The sequence below is a fragment of the Epinephelus fuscoguttatus genome, linkage group LG22 (genome assembly GCF_011397635.1).
Source record: "Epinephelus fuscoguttatus linkage group LG22, E.fuscoguttatus.final_Chr_v1".
NCBI lineage: Eukaryota > Metazoa > Chordata > Actinopteri > Perciformes > Serranidae > Epinephelus > Epinephelus fuscoguttatus.
In genome coordinates this window covers 13,851,025-13,878,955 of record NC_064773.1, presented here as the reverse complement: position 1 = coordinate 13,878,955, position 27,931 = coordinate 13,851,025, and the positions used below count along the sequence as shown (strand labels likewise).

Below are 27,931 nucleotides of genomic sequence, written 5' to 3'. Positions count from 1 at the left end.
TGAATGCTTTTAATGGTAAACACAAGTGCTGGACTTTTATGCGCACAGTTGTAGCCCATCTTTTGTTGTTTAAGACACAATATAATGGACACTGCATCCAATTACAACACACAGGTTAAATATAGAAATTCCAAGAAAATCCTCCTGCATACTTTGCAATAACTTGATGCACATCTAAAAATCAGAAGTATTACTCTTGCACTAAAGGAAAAAAAAAAATCCATCGGACGCCTGGAGGATGAAGACAAATACATGGACGCGCGTGAGTTCTGTGGTTTGAATGTCGGACAACGAATTCCCTCCAGGCTGCTAAATAATTGGCTGTTTGGCATTTGTGTTTCTTATTTCTTTTACTGGAGCATATTCCATAGTGCAGTAAATGGTCTTGTTACATAACCTGACATTGCAATTTAATCAGTGGACATGTAGATTCTTTTTTTTTTTTTTTTTAAATCACTGTGCTTTGGTCAGTGAAGACTGATGAAGAGTAGAGGATGACCAGTGATGCATAGTAACATCCTCAGCCTCAGATACAGAACAGTATACTGGGGATAGAAGATATCTTAAGACTGAAGGACTTGAGGATGATCGGTTTTAATGCTAGGAAAGTACGTACATGCCGCACATAATTTTGAGGTACTTGTTTGTTTTCTGAACTTTACATAGAAATGTTGGCTATTTAAAGCCAACTAGTGGTTGAAATCATGATGTTGGACATAGAAATTTGTACAGATGAAGTATGTCACAACGCTCTGTTTTTTTTTTTCTCCGTAAAAGCCCTTTTGACTGTTTTACCTGTCTTTACCCCTCCATCATACCTGTACTCATCATTATTAGGGCTTATTTTTAACCATTTTATTCCAGTTAGGCACTCTGTGACCATGCTTTGTGAAAGGTGGTGCATTAAATATGCTTCATTCAGGAACACTTTAGTCAAAGAAAACTTTATTTCCATTTGCAGTATTATATTTGGTGGTATGGCGCTGTTCTGGGGCCCCTCTGCTTTACCTAGGCCTACACAGAAAGCCTCTTCTATGCACCTACATGGAAAGCCTTAAGGCAGAGAGAGCACACCTCTCTGCCCTTCCATGTGCAAATGAGCAAAGCCGGAGGCAGAAGGAGCAAACCTCCCTGCCCTTCCATGTGCCTACATGGAAAGCCTAAGGCAGGAAGAGCAGCAGCAAAGACCCCCCATTGAAAAGAACAGAGCAGCATCAATGACAAACAGAAATGACATTGATAAGTCAGACACAGCAAGAACAGGAGGAAAAGGCTGGGGTGGAGGCAGGTTGCAAAGCGGCTTGCAGAGGAAGCAGCAACAGTAAGCAGGCCAGAGCAGTTTAAATAGGGCGCCCTGAATGAGATTCACCAATTTGTTGCATAGAAAGGAATCATGTGATCTACTCTCTTCCATCAGTCGTTGTGCTGGCATGGCTGAATTCAAGTTTCTATTAAAACAGCTTAACGGCTTCTGCCATTGCCTGCTTTCTTGCGTCGATTTTCGTTTTTCTAGAAACACATCACGTTACTCGTAGATTACCACAATAAAATCAGCAACTTCTTTCCACCTCAGCGTTTGACTTAATAATCTGTAAAACAAAAATTGCCATACTTAAGTTAATTCTTTTCTTTTCTAATCATCATCATGCAACCACCTCATTTTAAACTGGACCACTGCGGTGGCACAGTTGGGGTGCCAATCATCTGGTAAAAAAAAGTACATACAACTTGAATCAACACTGTATGGCCTAATCAAAGACATGTAGTTGCATAGTGTTCCCCGGTGGCCTAAGGGTTAAGGCACCAACTGCTGTGCAGCATTTTGGTGACTGATAAGCCTTCAAACTCATACATCACTAACTCTAATTGGCCTTCCTGGGTTGTATTACCTTGTCTCATCGGTACCTAAAAAACCTAATCCTCCACCAAGACAGCCTGTGGCTTTTTTTAATGTTTTCAGTCTGAACGACACCTGATTTTTTTTCTCCTCTGATTGTCTCAGATATATCGTCAACACAGACCTCACTTCAGCGTGGAAACCAACAATGCACGGGAACTGGTGGCGACGGCTGCTGGGAATATAGAGAAACTGCTGGCTAACCGCTCCCAAGCCCTGAAGGTAAGTGTGATCCCCTAACACAGAATGATCACGTGTCAACCCTGCTTCTTGGGCGAGAGGAGAGGTTCGGTTTTGGCACCTTCTTTTTACTCAACATGACCATTCAAAGCTATTAATCTCTTTTGTTTGCGATACAAACAAAAAATGCAAATTCTAGTGTGTTTGTGACACCAGATCCAGTGTGTCTCTCCTAGCACAGTGCCCAGAGCCCAAGGAAACACACAGAAACAATCTGCTCCTCCTCATTTCACGTCAGAGCAGACACTGGAACACAGCCACCGCTCCAGGCCATACACTGATCCAATATAAGCAGACATCCTCCAGCTAGACGACTTAATTCAAAGTTACCAGTCTGGGTTGAAAACTGCCAAAAAATGATACTATTTCATTGTATGTGTATTTGTTGGATCACTTTTTGCTGTTTTGAAATAAAATTGTCATAGACGACCTTGTTTAGTTTCAACTTTAAGGAATCCTTCGTCTTCCTGTGACGACTGAGGCTGAGTCTGCCCACATATATAATCCATACCTGCTGCTTTCATGGGTCATTGTCTGAGCCAGACGGAAAGAAAATGCTATAAGGACTACACTTGGCAAACAGTTTCATTTTGTAGTAAAGTGTTCCCGACAGTGTTCACCACAAGTGGCCGAACTCTTCTGGTTGAACGGCTGACGAGACAATTCATAGACCTTGATAGAGCTGTGAGGTGGTGTCAGAGTTTCTGGGTGAACCACACAGCACACCTATAACAGTTCATACTGCACAACCTTTTGAGAAACCATAGAACATGTTAAGTACAACAGAACATTAGCCATGCTGACGATGTTGCTGTAGACAAACAATCTTAATCAGTAAGTTTGGTAAACAACTTTGGTCTTGACTGAAATATCAACTACTTGATTGATTGCCAGGGAATTGTGTAGAGACATTTATGGTCCCCTGACTATGACTCTAGCGCCACCAGCATGTGTCGACAGCGCTCAAAACAAGCGTAAATGACCACCAAGATGCTTTGTGTTCTGGTCACACAGACCATTTGGCAAGGTGATCTCGGATGCATTTAACCAAATAACTTTGGTAGCGTACATGCAAATGTGTTCTGATGCTTTCCATACAAGGTCGATGTCATCATTGCAGGACGTGGTGATTGTTTTGGTGACAGTGCGCTAACACTCTATAACTTGCCCATTTTATGACATGTTGGATGAAGTTTTGGTTGATTGTCCATTGTTTTGCCCTCTGAAAGGAGATGTGAAGTGAGTTTGCTACCAAGACTGTGGATGGAATTGACTCTTGGCTAAGTTTGCTTAGTCCCACAGACTGGCCAATCATAATGTAGCATCGGGCCGGCTCAGACCAGGGTCCGACAACAACACAGCTGTGCCGCATTGACTCTAATGCAGTCGTTTCAGATTTCCTTCATTTTCAGGCTGGTTGTGTGGATTTGGAGCTAAATGTTGTGCCTGGGGCACGTCGTGTATTAATGATACTCGTTACCTGGAGAGGTTGGAAAAAGATATACGTTTCTTCCCTGTTCCAAAACCAAAATCAAATCCTGAAAAGTGTAGGGTTAGCTAGCTAGCTACTGAAGATATAGCCTACTGAATCTATACACATGCTGCTTTTGCTTTTTAATGATTATAACAGTGAAACAAAGACCGACCCTGCTGTACAGGAACCAGTGAAGGGAAGCAGGGAAACTTTGCTGATATTCAACCAGCTGTGTGTCATCACAGTGTGCAAAGAAGAACGTTATTGGCCTTCCCCTGGGGCTTCCCAACAGTCCAGCAGTGGAGGTCCTACCACTGGCAGTGCCACAGGGCCAAAGCCAAACGCGGTTCATCTGCACACACTGTGATGCCACACAGCTGGTTCAATATCAGCAAAGTTTCCCTTTATATTCATTGTCTTGTGTGGCGATCAGCAGTGATGTGGTGGTTCACTTTTACACTGTGATCTGTAGCCTATAGTTCGGCTTTAGCTTCTTCTTTGTCTTTTTAAACCTGTTGTTGCTGCTGAGGCAGTTTGACATCCTGGATATATCCTTCAAACATAGACTGTAGACCCCGCTGTCTGCTTCTCTCTGGAATCACTGGTTCATTTTTCCAAACATATGATAATATTTCTTCAGGGAGTGCAGTTAGTGACAGTGTGGGCTCCATGCTTACTCCGACAGCTTTTTGGACCATCACAAAGGGGCGGGGCTTAGCGAAAGGTTAATTGTAACCTTTCCCACCAAAACAAAAGCCAGATGTTAGTGGGTCTTAATGGGTCTTTTCTCCAGCTGGAGCTGAGGTAAAATTTGACAGTGCTGCTCATGTGGTTACAGACTCTGAGTCTTGTTTCCATGTAGTTACAAAGGACAATGAGCTAAATTGATCTGTACAACCTTTCACTGCTCCTTAGTTTAAACACAGCAGTATTTGGCCAACTAGATTAGGATCTCGGGGCATTCCCCGGTCTCGATCAATCCAACTCTGAGAGCCAGAAATATCCAATTAAGTCCTGACAGCCTGTTGCCATAGTTACACACTCATTGATTAGTCCATCAATCCAGCCAAGCATTTTGTTTTTCTTACATCCCAATAATTGCCAGGGGATGAGGGACAATTAGTTTTTGGTGTTGTTGTGTCGCACCTTGGGAGAGAAACACGACTGCTCAGTGAATTGATGGCAGCGGAAGAGAGATGTTAAACTATAGGCTCTGTTCTTACATTTCATCAACACCATCTGCTGTGTATTTCACCTGCGTGAGTTAAAGGCAGTTGTTAAGCCCGCTGCTGGAAGTGTGAAAACAGCAAGGGGAGGCAGGGATGTTTTTTTTTTTGTTTTTTTTTAAGCCCAACACCATATGCTGATGTTCTTTGTGCCGCTCAGAAAGTACTGCGTGTTTACTTGTCACTGCATTAGCACTGAAAAGGATATGGCCCATGGTAGCTACTGTAAATGGTGTACTGTATAATGAAGTGGAGTTGAGCCAACTTTATGGCCATCAATTTATGTAAGGGACCATAAATAGTTGGTGTGTCCACTTAGCTGAATCACGGATTGAAATGGAGGGAAGGAAAGGACGAGCGCAGCATCTGTAATGTGCCTGACCTGACCTACACTAATCTAATATTTCTCCGCACAGGTTTGAGTCTATGCGGTAATGATCCCCTCCCTTTGACTCAACCCCTCCTTGTTCTTTCGGTTCCCATCATCCTTCACTTTCTTTCATCCCTCCCTCCCTCCCTTTTCTCTGTCCATCCCTTGTTCCATTTGGAAGGGCTGATTACACACAGGATGAAGTGATCATTGTGTGAGAGGTTATAGCTTTCTGTCTGAGAGAAATTGAATGGCCTGATGTGTATGAGAGAGAAATGATGATGAGTAGAGGGAGAGTGGTAGGAAGTCCATGAGTGCACTAAGCCACACCTCCCATGAGGCAGCGTACAAAAGACTAGAAGCCTATTACAGACCCCCCCATCCATTAAGATCTTGGCCTTTTAGTACACAATTCAACAGGCAGCACTCTCATCCTTTTCACACAGCACTGCTATGTGCCACGGTACATAAAAAAAAGTTTCCACCTCCACATACTCTCACACTGAATTCTAGCTATTTTGTGAATAGACACTGCTAATGGCATTTTTGGAAGGCCTGTTTTTTCCTTAACCTGCCCATCTACTGTAGATATGTAATAACACATTGATAGTGTGATCTGTATCATGACATTCGGCTGAGCACTGCAGGAATAAACATTTGAATAATAGACCCATTTGGCATGGAAGCAGCAGAAACATGGCATTATCTCAGCCACCAAAGAAATAGTTGCCCCTTTCACGACATAGGCTACGTTTTAACATGCCAAAGCAGGAAAGGCGCCGGTGTATATAATAACGTTAAGAATGGCTCTATTCAGTTAAGTGTCACAGTGAGCAATGTCAGTGAGTGGGCACTTACTAAGAGTCCTAGAAGTGGCTCAACTTCAGGAATGCAGCATAGTTATTGCTTTTCCTGTTCCATATCTATTTATCTTGATAAACCAAGCCAATAAGCCCATACATTTTAAAGGGACAGTTCACCCTCAAGTCAAACATACATATTTTTCCTCTTACCTGCAGTGCCATTTAACAGTTTAGGCAGTTTTGGTGTGAGTTGCCGAATGTTGGAGATATCGGCCATAGAGATGAGTCTTCTCTCAAATATAATGGAACTAGATGACACTAAGCCTGTGGTGCTCAAAGCATCAAAAGCTAACATTTGAAAATTCAACAGCAATGTCTCTTTCCAAAAATCATGACCCAGTTACTGAAGATAATCCACTGAACTACTTTCTGTCTACCAAACTACACCTGGCAACTGTATCACCAGACAGAAGGAAGTGTACATCTACTGCTAGCTCACCAAGAAAGACTATACCTTTTTGTAGAGCACATAACATGATAAATGATACAGATTTACAATAAAAGACTAAAGGAAAACAATATAAAATCCATCCATCCATCCTTTTTTCAAACGCTTATCCGAAGCTGGGTTGCTAGGGTAGGCAGGCTGAGCAAAGTATTTCAGATGCCCCTTTCCACAACAATGCTTTCCAGCTCCTCCTGGGGCACCCTGAGGCGTTGTCTAAGGCCAGACAAGATATAAAATCCCTCCAGTGTGTTCTTGGTCTGCCCAGGGCCTCCTACCAGTTGGACGTGCCTGGAGTACCTCTAACGGGAGGCGCCCAGGTGGCATCCTGATCAGATGCCTGAACCACCTCAACTGGCCCCCTTCGATGCGAAGGAGCAGCGGCTCTACTCCGAGCTCCCTCCGGATTTCCGAGCTCCTTTACCCTATCTCTAAGGCTGAGCCCAGCCACCTCACGCAGGAAATTCAACTTGTATCGGCGACCTCATTCTTTCGGTCACTACCCAGAGCTCATGACCATAGGTGAGGGTTGGGACAAAGATGGACCAGTAAATCTGGAATTTTTGCCTTCTGGCTCAGCTCCCTTTTCAACACAACAGTCCGGCAAAGTGCTCACATCACTCCAGAAGCCCTAGGTGCCCTCAGGGTCCCAGAAGCTTCACATGCCACAAGCATTTCAGAGAGATATTTGGGCGCTGAGCCACAGAGTGATTTTTACACAAGCAGCAAGATTTTGAAATCAATTATCTGAGTGACAGATAACCAGTGTAAGGTTTTTAGAACTGGTGTAATGTGGTCATATTTCCTAGTTTTTGTCAGGAGCCTAGCTGTTACGAAAAATATACGAACAGACCCTTCCAGGAAATAAAGGTGTGGGTGAACCTTTCAAGGTCTTGCTTTGACATAATTCCTCTGACTCTAGCAATGTGTTTTAAAAGGTAGAAGGCAGATGAAGTTACAGATTTGATGTGGCTGTAAAAATTTACCACTCGGCTAGCTGATGTTACAGCTCAGCCGAAGAGGACGCCATTAATATTTACATCTTGTGCTGGCATGAGCACAAACCTCTTGTCCAGGAGTTGATGCATGCTTCCTTCTGCATGGTGATGCGCTTGGTGCTTTGATCACCACAAACAGACAGCCAATTAGTTCCATTTTATTCAAGAGAAGGCAAACATTTCTACAGCCGATATCTCCAACACTCGGCAACTCACACAAAAACAATGTAGACTGATAAATAGCACTACAGGTCGAGGGAACACATATACTTGATTTGTGGGGGAACTATCGCTTTACCCTAGGCCAATAGTTTCAGGTCATCTGATGGTTAAAGAAAGTAAATAGATCTTAACACACTTTTTTTTTTTTGTAAAGCACTGACCTATAGTCGCCTTGCACTGCAGCTGGATTCTCATGACATCATGACATTATACAAAAATCCATCTTGTCAGGCTTCAAGTAATGTGTTTAAGAAGAAGACTTTATCAGTCCCTTAGGGGATATTCAATTTTTTTCACTCTGTTGTCATATACACACAGGCCCAAATTACACACATGCACACACAGGACCTACACATTCATTAAATGGAGAGATGCCAGAGTGAGGGGGCTGCCTTGGACAACTGAGCAGTTGGGGGTTCAGTGCCTTGCTCAAGGACACCTCGGCAGTGCCCAGGAAGTGAACTGGCACCTCTCCAGCTACCAGTCCATGCTCCATATGTGGTCTGTATGAGTGCTTGAACAGGCGACCCTCAGGTTCCCAAGTCTCTATGGACTGAGCTACTGCTGCCTATGTGTGAACCACCAGTGGTACCAACCAGCCTCCTGTGAGGAGATACTAGCAGCTACTGGCGTGGTTTGTTGTGACGACACAACAAATAGTGCTGGTGGCTCCTAACGAGCTTAGCTTAGATGCTGCAATAGCATCACTTATATCTAGAGAGCATCTCTTAATTGAGAGGAGAGCAAAGAACGGCACTGATGGAAAAGATGTTTTCCTGACTGGCCTGTGATAGACAGTGATAGACACATGGTTCATCCAATCACCTGCCAAGTATTTTTTGAAAGCGCCTACCCTTTTCCAAACAGTTTCCAATAACAACTTGGCTCTGTGTAACAAACCATCTGGGGCGTCTGGTTATTGGCCTAGACCATATATTACTAAAATGGTTACTCCAAATAAAAAGCCAAAGCTGTAGGACTTGATACTGCATCATACTTTTCCAGTTAATGGTAGCAACACTGAAATAGTATATTGGATAAAAACTGTGGTCAAAATTGTCTGAACCAAGCTGAGTATCTTTCTGAAAATCATCAACTCATACTGTAGTAACACTATGGGTTTTTATATCATAGTCAAGTGGTGTGAGACCTGTGTAAAGCCAACTCAGGAGCAAAGTCACAAACCTGTGGTCAGATTATTGTGTTAATCACAGCCAAAAGCACAAACTTATTTTTTTCCGTTGTCATTGCCTTGGTGAAATGAATCGTCCTGGATTTGTCTCCAAACACATTTCCACCATTTTATTTTGTAGGAAATGACACCAACCAATTTGTATTTTAAATCAGGGATATCCATTATTAATTGGTTTACTGCCAAATACATGTTTGACCGGTTACAAATGGCGATCAGTAGGACTAAATTTGCTGCTCTTTAATTTACTGCATTGCACACCACTGAGGTTTGGTGGTGGCTACCCAGTGGTGCTGCTCATTCAGCAGTTATTGCTAGTAACGCCATCCCGACCAAACAGCGTTGCCATGGAGACAGTGAGCCCACCCTCCAGTCCCCTTCCAGGTCACCCCAGGGATTATGCGGCTCAGCTTTGAGCTGCTAATGTCCTTAAGCATCGGTAACTATGTGTTAATTCTGTCTGCACTGTTAGCACTGTCAAAACAGCTAGTGGTGCTAACCTAGTTAACCATGCAATGGCTCAAAATGAAGCTGCTTACTCAACTGAGCTACCTGGGGGGGAGACTGGAGGGTGGCCACCATGTTTCTGCAGCAACGCTGTCCCCCCACCTGGACGCAAATTTGCAAATCGTATGATAACAAAGAAATGACTTGACCTACGCTCCCTTTGACTGGCTTGTACTCATTGCATTCATTGGCAGGATTGGTTAGGTATAGGCAAGAGGAGTGGGATTGGTTAGGGTTCGGATAAGAAGGTGAGGGTAAGCCAATCAGAGGCAAAATAAGTGGGGCCATTCCTTCGCTATCCTGGAATTTGTAAATGTGCTTGCTGTATAGCCTAAGCTACGTGGACAGTGTTGCCAGTGGTAGTCGCCGAATGAGCAGTGATGCTGGCTAGCTCCCATCAGACCCAGATGGTGTGCAGTGCAGGGCGGCTAAGGCTAACTTTAGCTAACCAGTGGAGACCTGACGTTGGGCATTAGTCACTTCGTTTCCCTATGTATACGCGGCTAACCAGGTGTCTGTCAAACAGGAAATAAAGTAAAAGGAAAGACATTTATTCCAGAAAAAAAAATTAATCACTTCTAAATGGACTGTACTTTGAATTGTGGTCAGATTAAAAGGAAAGGCTTCTTGTATTTTACACCTGTTAGTGGGTGTCGGGTTATCAAAAGCAAAATTAAGTTTACCTAACATCCCTAATATGAACTATAGAGGCTGCCTTGTATCTATTCCTTTTTTCCTGTGGATCTTCACCATGATGTCACAGTATCTGTGAATCACACCACCACAAAAAAAGTGTGTAAGGATTGAATTTAGCATTTTGAATAACTACTGTAAGACCTCGTGCCAGAGTGCTTTACAACCCACTGAAATCGTCTGTATTTTCACCCCCTGCAGTTGTACAGTTCAGGCTGTGTTGTGCTTGAAATAAGCAGGGAAGACAACGCCTCCCTGACTGGTGGCATTTCTCTTTACACTAGGGCAACTTGTCTCCTCTGGCTATGCTTTGCAAGTGTTTGTTTGTTTGTGTGCGTGTTTGAGTCTGGGCGTATGTGTGTTTGCCAGCAATTGTCAAGGAACACAATCCCATTAGAATGATGGCTGCTGTCATTAACTTAATCAGGGGCCCCCTTGGATTTGCTGTCTGTCAATCTGACATCTGCCCATCCTGTCACCTCAATTCAGCCGCAGCGTTTGACGTCAGTGCTCCCTTGACATGCAATCTCTCAAACGTTGGCAGCTGTGGCTACTTAGAGGGAGACAGATCTGTCATCATAGCAAAAACATGCATGGCACAGATCATGTGTATTATCATTCTCAGTGGGTCTGACTCTGTCTTGGGTGGTTTACAAGACGGGAATCTTAATTCTCAAGACTATCTTTCAGCTGTTTAATGCCAGGTGTCAACAGTGGCAACTGTAATTGTGTAAAAAGTACACACTAATGTCAGTGCAGAAGCCCTGCCACTTACATACCTCAGTGTAATCTCCCATATTTGGCGGATTTATGCATGACTTTTGATAAAATTAAATAATGAAAATAGTGAAAGAAGTAGCCTGGTCCCAAAAAGCTAGCTGTTAGCAAATGACGCGTATACTCTGGCACTGCCCAGGACCAAAGATCGACTGCATGACGGCACCACAAGTGGAACCAAAACATCTTGATTGCCCCCTGGTGGCTGGTTGCAGTATAGTTCATAAACCTCACACCCTCAATGAAAAATTGAAAGTGCAGGTCAAATAATTTTTTCTCAAAGATGGTTTCTATTATTTTAGGTAGGTCTTATTTCTTTGAAATATGTCTAAGTCCATGTTTTTCTAATCAGTTTGGTTTTAATTAGTCATTTGAGCCTATGGAAAGGGGGTTTGGCGTCATGATTGACGCTATATGAGTCAGCACTCCTGATCAATGGCTCTGCTTGTGATTGGGTAGAACAGGCGTATTTGGGGGTAACTCAAAACCAAAGCTCTGGCCCTTAATGAGACTCTGGCCCTTAATGATGTCACCAGGGCAAGACTGCAGCACCTGTATCTGGAATATAGGCTGCATTTAGTACAGTGGGAAGAAGTGGAGACACATTGCCAATCTCTATGTTGCGAATTTCCCCACTGTGGGACGAGTAAAGAATTACCTTACCTTACCTTACCTTACCTCAAGTCACCTCACCTTACCTTTATATTCAGTCATTTTTCAGGACTTTGGGCGAAGGGTTGGGCACCAAACTTGGTGCTGTTAAGGGTCCCGAGTGAATTACATCGGCACTACCAAGTACCAGTTCACATTAAATTAACTGATGCCAAATAGTTACCTGAGAGCACACCTGGGTGAGAACGCCGGGTTTAAACAAGAGGTAGAAGTGGCGCAAAACACACTACAGCCTAGAAGCAAGCCACGGACCTCCAAGGTCAGCAACAGAGCTCCAGAGCCACCAGGTTCATCTTCATTATCTTCTACATCATCTTCAAACATGAGCCGAAAGCACCCGGAGACTGGGAAGCTAGCCATGGAGGTTGCTGCTTTGTAAGCTTTCAACGAGTCAAAACTATCGCTGCAGCACTGATCTGCTGCAATAATTTCCACGTCTGGTCCATTTTTCTTTCATATGTTATTTTTGTAATAGCCTTGTATCACTGCTAGATGAGCAGACACACACACATGCACACACACAAGCAGACAGATAGAAAGACAGACGAACAGAGGAGCAGAATTACTTTCTAGTCTACTGTTTTCATGTCAGTGCACACATTATGGTGTGTTTACTGTCTGTCTCCAACCCATCAAAGATGTCCTAGAAACATGGATTTGTATCTGCCATGTATCTGTTCTCTTGTCAAGTTTGAGCCTGCACTAGTGGCCAGTATCTAAAAAGACTGTAAGATCTGACGTCCTCCTACCTTTTTCAGATTTCAAGCAATGGCATGAAAAGGCCGCAAACATATAGCTCTCTCTTTTATTCAGTGTTGGGAACATCACTCCTCACCCATCTGTTTCAACCATTTCAAGTTAATGTTCCCAAAGCGTCGGTGATCTGACTGGGGAAATAATTTAGTTTCCAAGCCACTCATGGGCGATCAAAGAATTTGCCTCTTTCATGTTGCACCACGATACTCTGCATTCAGTGTGCGTCATCCTTAAAAGGGTGTCAAGTGAAACTGGAATTCCCACCAGGAGAGAAACCACCGCAGTGCTGAGAGAACTGCAAAACTTTTTTACCTCAGACAAAACCCCTGAAAGTCTCGTTGTCATCCGCAGTGTACTGCGGCTGATTATTTGAGTTTTTATAAGAAGATAGCAATGTGTGTGTGGATGTGTGTGTGCCAGACTGAGAGTTGTCTCCCAGATCTTTTTGATACTTTGGAAGATGAGTCAGATTCTTTTGGCGACTGTTGGCGTAGCTTAGTTTCACGGCTGATACAACTCTGGAGATTAGTTGCTGAACCTTTACAGACACCCAGGCTCCACTTGTAGCCAAACTGTAGATCTGTATGCTCGCACAGGCAAGTGCAATCACCTCTCCTACCTTTTCATCCTCTCTGAGGCTTTGTTCACATCCCTAAAATCGTCTCTCCTTCTCCAATCTTGTCACACATGGTATTTTATTTCTTCTGTTCCTGTGCCTCTCTTTCTTTCATTCCTCCCTCCAACCCTGTCCTTCCATCCTCATTGCTCACAACTCCCTCTTAACTTCCTCTCCCATAACTTCACCCTGATTCTCTGTCATTCTTCATTCCTGTTTTCCCATTTTTGCCTCGCCCTGTGTTCCTCTCTTCTCCCTTTCTGTCTTTTCTTATTTCTTCCCTTTTGGATGTGTGTGTCCGTGTGTGTGTGTGTGTGTGTGTGTGTGTGAGTGTGTGTGGCACAGTTTGAATATAGATGATAAATTCTTCTGAAAGTAAGGAAATGTTTCGTATTAAAGTTTGATCCGCTCTCTCTGTCCTGCCCGTCGTCTTCATCTCTTAACTTCTCTTTCCTCTTCAGGTCATTCTATCGATTATAGCCACATACAATAAATGAGCAGCGTGTTGTTTTTAATTTTTTTAATCATATCTTACCACTGACCATCCCTGAAAATCCCTTTACATCTGGCATTAACATGCAGTCCGTATCTGGGTGTGCGATCTGGATTGGGGAAAAGGAATGTTAATTGACCATTTGCTAAGTCCCGTCCCCGGACGCAGAGTGGCCAATCATAATGTAGCATTGGGCCAGCACAGACCAGGGTCCGACAACAGCTCAGCTGTGCTCCATTGACTCAGATTTCCTTCATTTCAGGCTGGTTGTGTGGATTTGGATTTGTTGTGCCTGGAAAAAGATATAAGTTTCTTCCCTGTTCCAAAACCAAAATCAAACCCTGGAAAGTGTAGGGTTAGCTAGCTAGCTACTGGAGATATAGCCTACTGAACATATACACATGCTGCTTTTGCTTTTTAATGATTATAACAGTGAAACAAAGACCGACCCTGCTGTACAGGAACCAGTGAAGGGAAGCAGGGAAACTTTGCTGATATTCAACCAGCTGTGTGTCATCACAGTGTGTGCAGATGAACGTTGTTTGTCTTCCCCCAGAGGTCCCAGTTTGACATTTTCGCTTATAATTGAAACAATTAATTGGTTTTCAAAATAGTAATAGGCAATTCATTTTCTTTCAACTGACTAATCAATTAATCGACTAATGATTGCAGCTCTATTTTGGTCATTTGTCCACTTGGAAAAAGGACGACTGAAGAGACATGACAGCGATCAACCGTAATTTGTTGAGATGTCGCAGATGCTAAGGTTAAGGCAAGGTCGCAAGACAATTCAAGGTTCCCACGGTCTTGGAAAACCTGGAAAAGTCATGGAATTTCACAGTCACATGGAATAAATTATTGAAAGTTGTGGAAAAGTCCTGGAATTTTGTTGCGTATAATAAAATTATTACAATAATCTTCTATGGATGACCTTTTATGTCATGTAACATAACAGCAAATTAATTTTCTGTCGCTATCGACATAACCTAGTCCTCATATGTGTCGATGTGTAATGTTAAGTCACGTACGTTTAGTCATTTTCTCCCAAGGTTTGTCTCTCCCTTCCTGTATGCCGGTTAGCTGAAATTAAGTTTGAATATAATTTGATTTTGATATGTTAAAAAAATGCCAGACAAATGGGATACATAATAAACCTGAAAGTGTGGGAACCCTGATAATTATCTGTAAAACAGACGTTTTATACATAGAGACGTGTCAAACTTGCAATCCAAACACTCATCAATTTGCAGTAACATCCGTGGGATCTTGTGACCGTATGTGACGGTCTGATGTATGTCCACTGCAAATAGATGTCCATAGTTGACTGACTAAATGAAAGAAACTAGCCAAAGGCAAAACGTTCTCACCACACTGCTACCCTGCAGAGTTTCCCGCCTCTTACTCAGTTTCTGTCTCTTAGTGTGTCTATGACTCAGAGCCTCCTCCACTGAACTACGCTCCAATTGCCTCCATCATTACAGCCACCCTGAGCTTACATGTACTGTAGGTGTGACTCGTTGATTAATAGTGAATTAACTCACACATACAGCACACACACACACACACACACACACACACACACACACACACACACACAGACACCTTTAATCCATTCGTTCGTTACACCGTAACCGTAGGTTCGTTGACCTGAGCTTCTTTTTTTAACCTGCCTTGACAGTAGATCTCTCTGATAGCCAAGCCACCCCCGACTCCTCTGACTCTGTTCTCATCAATTATTGAGCCGCTCCTCTTAACCAATACTCTTTGATGGGGCCTGTGGTTAACTTCCCCCAGTGGAATAGGTCATTTCTCTTCACACAGTGACGCCAGAGACCTCTAGATATGTTCATATATCATAAAAAGGAGGAACATGTATGAGGAAGCTCTACAAATAGATTGAGGTATTTGCACTTGTTTCGAGCTCCGGGAAAAATAATCGCTCCCCAAAAGGTGTCAGTATCAGGCTGGTGGCTAAATTTGTATCTTAAAAAATGGGCTCTAAATGTAATCTTAAATGTCGGTACTAAATTTAGTGTTATAGTTGTATTTTTATATATTTTATACATTTTTCACAGCGTGTCAAATGAGCAACTAATCACACAGTAGAAAACAGTGGTACCAAAAGTAGTTTGTTGTAGCCTGAATTAGACCTTAAAGTAACAATCATAAAAGATTGTCATGAAATCATGTCCCAGTTTTGATACTGTGTATGATCGTCATTTTTCAGCAATAGCCATTAAATGTGTTAAAATCAGTAACTACCTCTGTATATAGTAGTTTTTACTGGTAGTGGCGGACCCCGCCATCCTCATGCTGGATTCAGATTACCCAAAAGCCAGTCCAGGTTTCAACTGGTGCAATCTCAGAGCCTACTGTCTATCATCTAATGATGTTTAAGGGTGCTCTCAGACCTAGAGTTGTCTTGCTTTGGTCTGAATCAGGGACTAGTGTTGTTCCAAAGTTGCATATTTGCTTAGAGTTGGTTCGTGTTCTCACAGCAGCATTTAGAAGTGGACCAGATCAAATGCCTTGTGTGAGAAAGCTGCTCTTGATTGGTCAGAATTCCCATGTGGGAAAAATCTAGGAAGTAAAGCAAATGTTGAAGAAGAGTACACTTGCAAGATAAATGTGACACTTTCTAATGATACAATGGAGGGACAACTATGCAGGTTGATTTTAGCGCTGCTCATCGTGGACTATATTGCTGTCATTGTTCATTTTAGTCAAACCATACAGTTTGAAAACGAGGCGCGGCTCCAACTAGAAAACAATGTTTTGATGCATTGGATGTGCTGAATGTGCATATTAAGGCAGTACAGGAGGAGGTACACATTAATAATCCTCCAGGACTGTAACATGCTCATGTTTAACCCAAACAATGTGTCATGTGACTGCAGTTGGTTCAGATCCAGGTCGGAACACGTTCTCACCACTAACAAACCGCACCAGAGTTCATTTGTCACCATTACAGCTTAACAGTGCTTGGCAGCGTCAGGGGGAAACATGGGGGGACAAGATCAAAAGCTTAGGCAGCAAAAGTAAGAGTAGGGCGGATGGGAGGGGGGGTGGATAGGTCTAACAATCACCAACTTTCACCCATGAGGTCGGTGTTCACTTCGTGTAAGATTAGGAAGTTTTTTTCCGAAATTGTTGAAGAAGAAAAACATAGTGCATTTATTTTGAAAGAGACTGTATGTAAATGGTATATTCCCTCTGAAAACAGAAGTGTAATTTGAAAGAAGACAATAGTTGGGTTTCCATCCACCTATTTTTATTCGCATTTTCAACAATTGCGGGAAAAAAAACTTGAATGGAAACGCCAGAAATTCAAAAAAGGCAGAAATATCGCAACAAAATTGTTTTTATGCTTGGAGGGGGTGGAAAAGTCAGCGTATCGATATAAGGAAAATGCGACTTTTGACAATGGAAACAGACTTAGCGAATAAACGATGACATATGCTACCGGATCCTGCTTCTACTTCACTTCCACTCCATGAGTCCACAGTCAAAAAATGGCGGCAGAGAGTGTGAGAAATGTCTAGTTCCCAATGAATCTCTCCATCTCGTCGTAGTCACGGATGTGCCGGTAGTTGTTTACATCAGTTGTGGACATGAGACGCTCTCAATGACATCATCTCACGGCGCCCTCTTCTTCTACGGGTGTTCTTTTGCATTTTTATTTTTCACGAGAAGCGCCACCTACTGCTTGACCTGTTGACTCCCAATATTCGCAAAACAATAATGAATTGAAACGTGCATAAATTTGCATTTTCTTTTGCGCATTTTCACAAAATTCGCTTAAAATTTGCGATACATTTGGATGGAAACCCAGTTAATGTAATGGGCAGCACTTGACACGGCATCCCAGAACATCAACAACCAACACACCCAGGGGACCTTTCACATCCTATCTGGACGTGGAATGTCCATGACCAAACGTCTATGTGAGGTCATGGTCGGAGGTCGAGGTTGGAGTGAGAATGTGCTGTTCTAGAAAGCAGGACAACAGCCATTCTCTGCCTCAGCAGATCATTTTAATTCAATTTATCGGAAATGTTACTGCAGTTGTTTTGATATAAAATGACTAAAAAAGTAGTGTCACGTCCTCTGCGTGTCCTTGTAAATGTAGAATCCTTACAGTCTTTGCTTTTGACATTAGAAAAAGCCAAAGAGGATCACACTTGCCTCTGGCTGGTCTCAAGATAGCCTAAAACTGGAGACAGAGGACTGACTTGTTGGGACAAGGGGAAGGTTATTCTGTGTGAGTGCCTTCAAGGAACTCCCTCCGATGCTTTGTACCCACCTTGAGGGATGCTTGTTGACAAAAGCACCTGCTTGGGGGGACGTGGCGGCCTGCCAAGACCTCACCCAGACAGACTGCCTGCGCAGAGGAGAGCGGACTGACCTGCAGAGAAGATGTCGTGATTAAAATCAAAGAGAGAAAGAGAATAGAGGAAGAACAAGGAACGAGACAAAGTGAGGCTCTTTGTTTCATTATGAGGACTGTGCTATTTGAATATTGATTGGTGAGGGTTATTTCAGGCCTGGGATTGCATTAGCGCTTTGGCAGCAGATCCAAAAAGGCTTTGGCTGCCCACCAGAGTCTCAGACACAATTGGTGGCCATTTTGGAAACAAAAACAACAGTTGTTTTTCAACCTTGGCTCCTTGTGTTGGTTTAAATCACCCTCCGCGTGGGTCTCCATCGATGGGAAACCAAAATCTTTTAATTGTGAGTGGGCTGTTGGCATCGGTGCAGAGAGGCAGGTTCGAGTCGAGTCTTAATTGCCGAGGAGAAAGATGGCCTGCGCTACTATGGGAAGATAATGAACCAAATGTTTCGGGTCTCTTGTGTTGCCATCTCATGGGAGCTTTCCACTGTGCATGGACCACGGATGTGGCAGGTTACCATGACACCCTGGTCGCTAGGCAACGTGGGCATCATAAACAGATTCCTCACTCCCGAAATGAATCACTTTCCATTCTCTCTCTGCCGCCGTTTTTTACACTCGACACTGGGCAAACAAAATGAGAAAACTTTCATTCAAGCACCCTCATTCACCGTAATCTTGAATATGCACCCATTAAACACAAAATTGCCTCTCTAGTAGCATTTATGTTCATTAAATTGTCTGAGAAGGATGAAAGCAGGAGCATGAGCTCTTGAATAGAACTCTTTTGAGTGTTGTGTTATGTAGTGGTGCGTAATTACAGAGGAGTCACTGATCTCCACTGTCTGGAAGTGCTTTATTAAAACGACACTGGATGACATGCTGTGAGTCATTAGACACTGCTGTTAAAGCCCTAATCACAGAGTAGGCACACACTCACACCGACACACACACACGCTCATTAGCCTCCTCACTCACACTTCATGTTATTAAGTCATACAATAAAGTGAAAACAGTTACCCTTGCACGATTCCCCACGAGTGCATATCCACTTTTACTCAACCATCATACGCTAAAATGACTTATGTTCTGTGTCTAATGGCGTTCTGAAGAGGGCTCGTTATGCAATCAGTCACTTCACACAATGATGTCGTTTCCAAGAATATCTCTCACCGAAGCGCTGGTGAAATTTATTATCTCAAAATTGCTGAATAAACAACATAAATTCCGTGCTCATGTCACATGTCAATGGGTTATTATTGCCAGGTAATTTACGCTGATGGCATCCCCGGCTGCAGCGGGCCTCTTAGACTAACTAGCTTGTTGCAGAGTGATGTGTATGATTAATTGTGAGTAGTCTTGAGAGTATTACCTCCTTCAGTCACAGAGAAATTGCGCGGTGCAGGGGGAGACTGGAAGGCACTATGGTACAATTGGAGCTCATAATCAATTATGGGATTGGGAAGCGTTTATGGAACACACAGAATGAAAGACAAACGATACAAATTGTGGATTATTTTCAATGTTTTTTAAATGTATTTAAAAACCCACCATACAATTAATTTATATTGCATTATATTACTTAAGTGACAATACAGTATTATTGTGATTTTAAATGTTTTGCAGTATCTAAGTATTGCGATAACATATCGTGATTATTATTTTTCATCATCTGTTTAATCTAATAAGACAAAGTTTTCAGTCTGTTCATCTCACTTGTGGATTAAAAAAGCAAGTGATTTTATTGTTCTAGATGACCACCAAAAGTTTGATTTGGATTTGCAATATTAATAATTTATATACTTTTTAAAAATTGATTCTTAGTGTCCATGTATTGATTCAATATTGCCACATAACACTGGACGACAGGCTGACGACAGCCAAAATGTTTTCGGGTTATCTGTCCATACATATATATGTCCCATTTTCATGAATACAATATCTCAAGAAAGCCTTGAGGGAATCTGTCATTAACGTCCACTTGGAATCAACAATGAAGTGATCAGTTTTTTGTGGTCAATGGTCAAGGTCAAGGTCACTCTGTCCTCATCCATCTCATTCTCCTGAACATGATATCTCAAGAAGGCCTTGAGGGAATTTCTTCAAATTTAGCACAGACATCCACTTGGAGTAACCAAGGAACTGATTAGACTTTGGTGGTCAAAGGTCAAGGTCACTGTGACCTTATCTGTCTCTTTCTCCTGAACATGATATCTCAAGAAGGCCTTGAGGGAATTTCTTCAAATTTAGCACAGACATCCACTTGGAGTAACCAAGGAACTGATTAGACTTTGGTGGTCAAAGGTCAAGGTCACTGTGACCTTATCTGTCTCTTTGTCCTGAACATGAATTCTCAACAAGGCCTTGAGGGAATTTCCTCAAATTTAGCACAGACATCCACTTGGAGTAACCAAGGAACTGATTAGACTTTGGTGGTCAAAGGTCAAGGTCACTGTGACCTTATCTGTCTCTTTCTCCTGAACATGAATTCTCAACAAGGCCTTGAGGGAATTTTCTCAAATTTGGCACAGATATTCACTGTGAGTCAACCATGAACTGGTTATAATTTGGTGGTGAAAGGTCAAGGTCACTGTGACCTTACCTGTCTCTTTCTCCTGAACATGAATTCTCAAGACGGCCTTGAGGGATTTTCTCAATTTGGCACAAATGTCCACTTTGAGTCAACCATGAAAGCTCAAGATCACTGTGACCTCAGAAAGTATGTTGTTGGAGGAAATTCAAGAATTCATATGTCAATTACAACTCAAACTCTTTGTTAGTAAGCAATATTTTAGCCTATTGGCTAGCTTACTTGTTAGCATAGCCTACCGACTCAGCAAGCTAGCTCACTAATATTCTTGTCTGTTGGTAAGTTTACTCATTAGCACAACCAACCTAGTTAGCAAGTTAGCTTGGTAACCATGCAGTAGCTTACATGGTCTGTGTTCAATGTGTCTGAGGCTTTTGTTCAATTGTATTAACTTAAATTTGGGAAACTAGCTTAGCTCTGAATAAGCACAGAGGAGTTTTGAAAGAAGCACAGGAGCAGCACACTGATGATGTCAGAGGGCTGTGATTGGTTGATTGCAATGTTTGTCCAAAATGTGGGATGTTGATCCAGGAGCATGTCCTACTTTGCAAAATCACATCTTGCTATGACTGCCAGAGTTAAATTGCAGGATTTCTTTCTCAAAAATATTTGCACAGCTCATGTAAATTCCTGGATTGCATATATTGTATATACAGTAGTAAGTACGTATTTATCTATTCAAATCATTCTGTTGTCTTACCTGTTGGTCTCCCTGCTGTTGTAACATGTGACTCCCCCCCAGGGCTTTATCTTATCTTGCACAATCACACTGCGCACTTATACGCTGTCGTGGTGGGAGTGCTGCTGTCACATTTAGGTTACTCTGCGGTCTGAACTGCTATGTCTGCCAAAACGTCTGACTCCTCCATGTGTCAATCATAGCTGCTATGTCTGCTTCAAAGCCCAGGCCACTGTTCTTTGAGCCAAAGCTTCTTGCTTTCTGTTTGCGTGCCAGAGAAGTATGAAACATATTTAAAACCAGCAACCTTCGCCAACAATGTATACACAGTTAGCAGGGAGGGGGCGGTGCGCAGATGCTAAAAAGAGATGGTCTGGCAAATCCACAAAACTTACACAGAGCATATTACAAATTTTGCCAGCTCACAAAAATGTAGATTTTACAGGACTCTTTTGTGTGATGCAACATTGTGCAAACATGTTTCTGTCCCTGTCTCCAGAAATGATGAATATTTGATATGTATAATGTTGAAGAAAATGTTGAATCAGTGAGATAGAGATGGAGTGTGTCTGATTTTGGCCACCAGTGACTCATTATCCACCACTTCCTGGAGTGTGTGTGCATGTGTGTGTGTACAGTGTGTGTCTGGCTGCTTTAGTCAGCCCAGCTGTCGCACACTCTCTGTGTGTCTCCGCGGCTCCAGCTTTGTGTTTGTCATCTCAGTTTTGCTACATGAAACTTAGCAGACGTACAGTATATGCATACAGAGAGGGAGTGTACATTTGATGTGTCCTGCTCAGTACTGCTCTCTCTGTCTCCGTCTGTCGTACCCGGTCCCATCCAGGCATAGACAGCAGCAGCTGTGCAACACAGTCCGTGTCTTTGTGCGTCACGCAAAGTGATACTTGACACTTTTTTGTTGACTTCTTTTTTTGTCTTTAGAGCTCAGAATTTTTTTTCTTTTTTTGGCAGCTCGATACATCAACACCAGCTCAGTGTGACGAGCGCTGAAACAGATCAGAGTGTGAAATGATTGCTGACAATAAATCCACTCAGCAACACTGTTGCCAAAACACTGTCTCACAGTTAGAGTGGGAGCTAAAGGAGACCGCGTCAATCTTCTCATTATTGAAGAGCAATATCCTTAAAGACGTGGTGACACACAGTGAATGTGTGTGTTTAGGTATGTGTGCATGCGCAGGACCGCCGTGTCAAAGTTGCAGCCGGGTACAGCTGTAATTGGGAGTTGTTTGCAGCCAGCTGGCGCGCAGATAGCGTGCTCGGCTGCAGGAGGGATGAGCTGTCAAACCAGCGTGCAGCAGTGGATAGCGAGACGTAGCGCCAGTCTCTAACAAGTCACTTCCTGGGAAGTTGGTGAGGGCTGCTTCCTGTCTAAGGGTTGTATTAAGTAGGGTTAACTTGTCAACTTGTATGCACTTACTGTACTGTACAGTTGTTTCCTTTCTTGTGCCAGTCAACCTGTGTGTGTGTGTGTGTGTGTGTGTGTGTGTGTGTGTGCAAATGTATCCCTGTCCTCCCCCCTTTTCTTTCTCACCACTCTCCTCCTGGCTCCCTACAGGCTGAGCAGGATAGATCTGACTAAAGTGCTGCCAGTCACAACAGCAGATGCTCATGTTTCCTCAGCTCTCCCGTGCCTCCCTGCACATCAGTGAGATGGCAGGTGTGTGTGTTTGCCTGCGTGTGTGTGTGTGTCTGTGTGTGTGTTGTGTCCTGGCAGGACGAGATGCTCTAATCAGACTGCCAGGAACGTGTGTCAGAGAAGCAAGCACGCGTGTTTACACAGTACATGTCTGTATGTCGCTTACAAAACACAAAATTAGAGGAGCTGCAGAGTGCGGTGTTTTAAATCAGTTACCCAGTGTTGTTAGATCAGAGACATAAAGGACGCTGTTGGACAGCTGAGTGCGATCTGTGTGTCGTACATGTGGGAAAGTGAGCCTCGTTGCTTTCCACCCTCCCTTCGCTCCATCCTGTCAAACGTTCCTCGCATATTTAGACATGAAGACTCGTCTAAATTAGACAAATCACTCCCCCATTCTAACTTGAGTGAGAGCTGTGATTGATCAATGAAAGATGGCACTCCCACTATCATCCTCCAACAAAGGTACAGAGAACAAAACGCTGAGAAATTTCACATTATATATCCAGAAAACTGCATTCAAGAGCTGCTGCTGGTAGGCCTGTCATGATAGCTATTTTTGGTGGGTGATTTACACAGTGGTGTAGCAGCTAGCATTGTCGCTGGACAGCAAGAGGGTTCCTGGTTCGAACCCTGGAGTTTGCATGTTCTCCCCGTGTCAGCATGGGTTTTCTCTGGGTACTCCAGCTTCCTCCCACAGTCCAAAGACATGCAGGTTGACTGGTGACCCCCCCCCCCCTCGCTGCCACTAACAGGATAAGCTGTTACAGAAAATGAATGATTCATAAGGGCAATGAACTTTTAATTCCAAATATTATTCAGACATTGGAGTTGGAATATGAAAAAAAGTATCATATTTTCTAAGAAGTAAATAATACCTGTTAAACGTGCAATATGTAATTTTCTGCCACTAGGGGTCTCAAACCAAAATAATAACAGAAGATGGAGTTGGATGACGTCACAAAGTAGCGTGGGATCATGGGAATTGTAGTCATATAACAGATACAGATCTGATGTTCTTCACTTCGTGAAACCGAAACCGACCGTGGCAGTTTTTTGGGGGTTTTTTAGCCATCGCTTCAGCAGCAGAGAAATGCTCATGGGATCGCTTGGTTGACCCATACGTTTCTGTTTTACCGGCTTGTTTACCGGGACAGCTTCGGTGTCAGAAGGTGCAGCAACCGTCAATGCATAATCATGATCCATGACGAGTTAGCTTAGCCTAGCAACAGTAACGTTTGTTCTCTGACGTCTCATCTGGTCTGCTTCTTCTTCTTCTCCTTCATTTAATGGCTATGGTAACTGGAGTTACGTCGCCATTGACATGCGACCTAATGACACGGTCCGTAACTTTTATTAATATTTCATATTTATCTGGGTTTGAAAAATTGTTGGAAACATTTCTGATAATCAAAGTGCACAACTAAACAAAATATAAAATATTGGTTTAGTTGTTTGTAGACATTTTTATGTGGAAAAACTACATATTATACCTTTAATATTAATATATACAAGTAAGTATAAATAAAATTATAGTGGGCTGCCTTTATAGGAGTAGCACAAAATTACTCAGTTTAAGACTTAAAGGTCCAGCCTGTAGGATTTGGGGGTATCTGCTGGCAGAAAAGGTGTATAGCTCCCAACTGGTGGGTCGTGGTCCAAAAGTGGGTTGTGTGTCCATTCTGAATGGACCGCAAGTGACTTGCGAACTTGTCAAGTTTGTAAATAACACACTTTATTTTTAAGTACAGTGAATTTCCACCACCAAGCTTTTGTTTTGAAGTGCCGTTTCCTGCTGTAGAGTGAGTGACTAACAGACAGCTACTTAGCTAGCAAACTAGCTTGACTACATGGCAAAACGCAAGTATGACGCTAAATATATTAAATTTTGTGGACCTTGAATTAATGACTAAGGAGAAATCTGGACCCCGTGGCTGGACCAGTTGGGAACCACTGGTGTATAATACACATAATTATCTTTTCATTAATATTTGAGGTGATTAGCACTCTGCTAACATGAATGTGGATAAAGTAATTTAATAGTGCAGCTCTTCTAGACCTTCAAAGTGCTATCTGACCCAAAAAGATCAAATCCTGATGGTGAAATGAGTCATTCTGCAGGGGTTGTGATGCTCAAAACAATGTATTCGCTGATTTTCAGATGTCTCTTTCACAATGTAAGTCTTTGGGGAAAAGTCTTTTTGGGCCCCATGGCATGACATGACAGACTCACAGTGTCATACCACTGTTTGGTCACTATAGTCTGTTGTTTTACATTAACATTTTCACTTTGGTTACCACAGTTCTCTGGCAAGTTTGACACATAGTTTCATTTTTGAAACTGCTAGATGCTAACAAAATGAAAAATCGTGCGACTAATAGACAGGCTTAGCGAAGCTCTGAGAACACCACAGTTAGTCCATAATAAGGCTGATGTGCTGCAGTCCTCTCCCACGAATGGACGGCGTAGCAGACAGGCAGTTTGCTATTGGATTTAGGGAGTGAAGCATGAAGTTGTTTGAGGGTAAACTACAAATGATGGACTTTGAGGCTTGTTGCCAGGGGTTAGCAAGCTAACGACTAACAGAACTGTGTCACTTTAACTCCAAAAGTGCAGATGCTGATAATGTGTGATACTAGATACTGTGTGTTATGTATTGTACTGTCTGTTTTGTTGTACTCATGACTACTGTCTGTATCTTAAATTGCCCCTCAGGGACATTAAAGTTTACCTAGTCTCTATATACAGACTCTACATTCAGTGAATGTAGAGTCTGTAGGCAAACCCCGGAGATCTTGTCTCCAGAAGAAGAGCGGAAGAGCCCTGGTTTCCGGTTGTAGGCTGTTTGTAGTCCGTGTGATATTGATAAATCACGTTTGAGCCAGCTGCACTTGTTGCCAGGTTAAACGCTCCTTGCAGTGAACTAATGAGGCGGAACATAATTGGCATCACTGAAAACTCTGAATCCATCGCAATGGTTCAGCATATTTACTTATATATAAACAGAAGTCGGAAATGGAAATTCGCCTCCTCCGCCCCAATCAAACCGGAATGCCAAAAAACTGGGGGTCTGCCCCCAGAGGCTGTATCGCCATCTGCTGGAAGTCAGACGCCGAATACAGCCGATGGGTTCCGAGAATGAAGTTTACCTTACCTTACCCTTTCCTCAACTTACCTTACCTTACCTTACCTCACCTTACCTTACCTCACCTCAACTCTGATGTAAACAAACACCCATGTAAACACAACAGGCAATATGGAGGTCAGCAAAATGATAGAGGTCAAATCCATAGGGTATATTGTACGATAAGTCTATAATGTGATTACAGAGACAGGCCTAGTTGCTGCTGCTGAGAACAAAGAGATCGGGGAGTTTCTTCGTCTCTTCATCACAATTGTATCAAACAGTTACACATATGGATCATATATTTTTATCATATTCTTTAATATCCTCACATAGCATAAATTCAGTCTGTTTCCCAGTCACCTAAATTTAAAATATTGCTGTACACTGATGAAGCTACTTTTTGACTTAATGTTACATGTATGTATTTGGTGTGAAAAGCTCCTCAGAATTCCCATGTTTCTTTATCAGAATGACACGATTTTCCATTTGGATCTCCATGTAGTGACATCAGTCGCAGATTTAAGGCATTACAGTGGACGTGATTCATTTCCTCCAAACAGAAGACAAACACACCAACACACACACACTCTGTGCATATGCATACAGTGGATTTATGGGGCATCTGTTATGCAGCGGTCACTTGCAGCTCGTTAAACATTTGTTTCCCCACTTGCTCATGTTTTGTAACACAGCCCAGTTTTCTCTGTTGTTTCAATCTGTCTCTTTCTAATGTTTAATGTTTGTGGTGCATGGACGGTAAAGCTCATGTTCAGTTACAGGTACCCGAGTGGCTGCACATGTGAAGTGCATTTATAGCACCGGAGTTAGATGTGTCCGTGTTCTCCACTCAGGATCAGTGCTGACTTTTTCTTCTCAAGCTACCCAGCATGCACCAGACATAGATCATCTTCATTAGCTGTTCTCTAACTGTGCAATATGCTCTCATTAGTCATTCTATAGCAGCTTGCTGATATCATTAAATTTTATGCCAGCTCATTAGCAAGTCCATATTTTTGTCATGCTTATTTATCCTCATTAGTTTACACACTTTCTACTGATAGGCTAGTTTTTCTGAGTTTGGGATATGTCACATTTTTGTGAGTTCGTCTTGTGTCTCTGACTTATTATCTGACATGTGTTCGTGTGTCCGGGTGTTAAACTTGTGAAACGCTGTAAATCCGACATCACTTAAAGGTGTGGCAGGACCGCGCTGTGAGACTGTGGCTTTAACATCAAAGAGCAGATAAGGGGAAGAAACTGCAACAGCTGCTGACCTTTGACTCTGTGATCCGTTGGTCTGCTGTACAGAGCCTCATTAATGAGTGCCTGTGCCTCTGTGTGGGTGTGTGTGTGGGTGTGTGTGTGTTTGTGGGCAGGTGTGTGTGTGCGCGTGTACAGCTGCTGGAAATCTGTGCTGAGAGCTATAACCGTTGGCTGAGAGGAATCACAAACCGAATTAGCAGGTCCCTCATGATCGTCAGCTTGCAAGTGAATTACAACCATGGCTGTATTCGACATATATTTGAGACAAACATCAAGTTTCCATCACGTTCTTCAAACTACAGTTTTAACTCTCAAACACTGCATGCTGGGAAGTCCACTAGTATGCTAATCATGTTTCTTTGAAACTTGATTTAATGAGTTTAGTGAACGCTCAGTTTTACATTCATTCAACTCATCATTTCAATCAAAACTCTTGACCAACTTGTCTGGAAATGAAAACTAGACTTTTTAAGTTGAATGTATAAAACTTAAGATAAGAAATTAGTTCCAGATCCAAAGTTCAGAAATCCAAATCCAGAGTTCTCGTGAGAGCACAATTTGAATTTGCTCAGCGAGTCACTCTGGCAATCAATAATGATGCTCATTACCCATGCTGTTGGAGCCGAGCTGCACCAATCACACTTTAAGTTTACATTATAAAGTTTGTCATATTGTAGCGAGGCAGCAACTTATTAAAGGAACTTTTAATTGAAACCGTTTTTCAACCACGCTCATGCCATAGAACCACAGCAAAACAAAAACACACATCACAGATTTTCA

General features: G+C 42.7%; 1 protein-coding gene across 1 annotated transcript in view; it reads left to right on the top strand.

Annotated features, from left to right (window-relative positions):
* The window catches only part of cacna2d1a (calcium channel, voltage-dependent, alpha 2/delta subunit 1a), a 171,913-nt gene that overhangs the window by 31,656 nt on the left and 112,326 nt on the right, over positions 1-27,931 (top strand). The window contains exon 3 of the mRNA XM_049566230.1: positions 2,003-2,119. Coding sequence (XP_049422187.1) covers positions 2,003-2,119 — 117 coding nt within the window. The remainder of the gene's footprint in view (positions 1-2,002; positions 2,120-27,931) is intronic.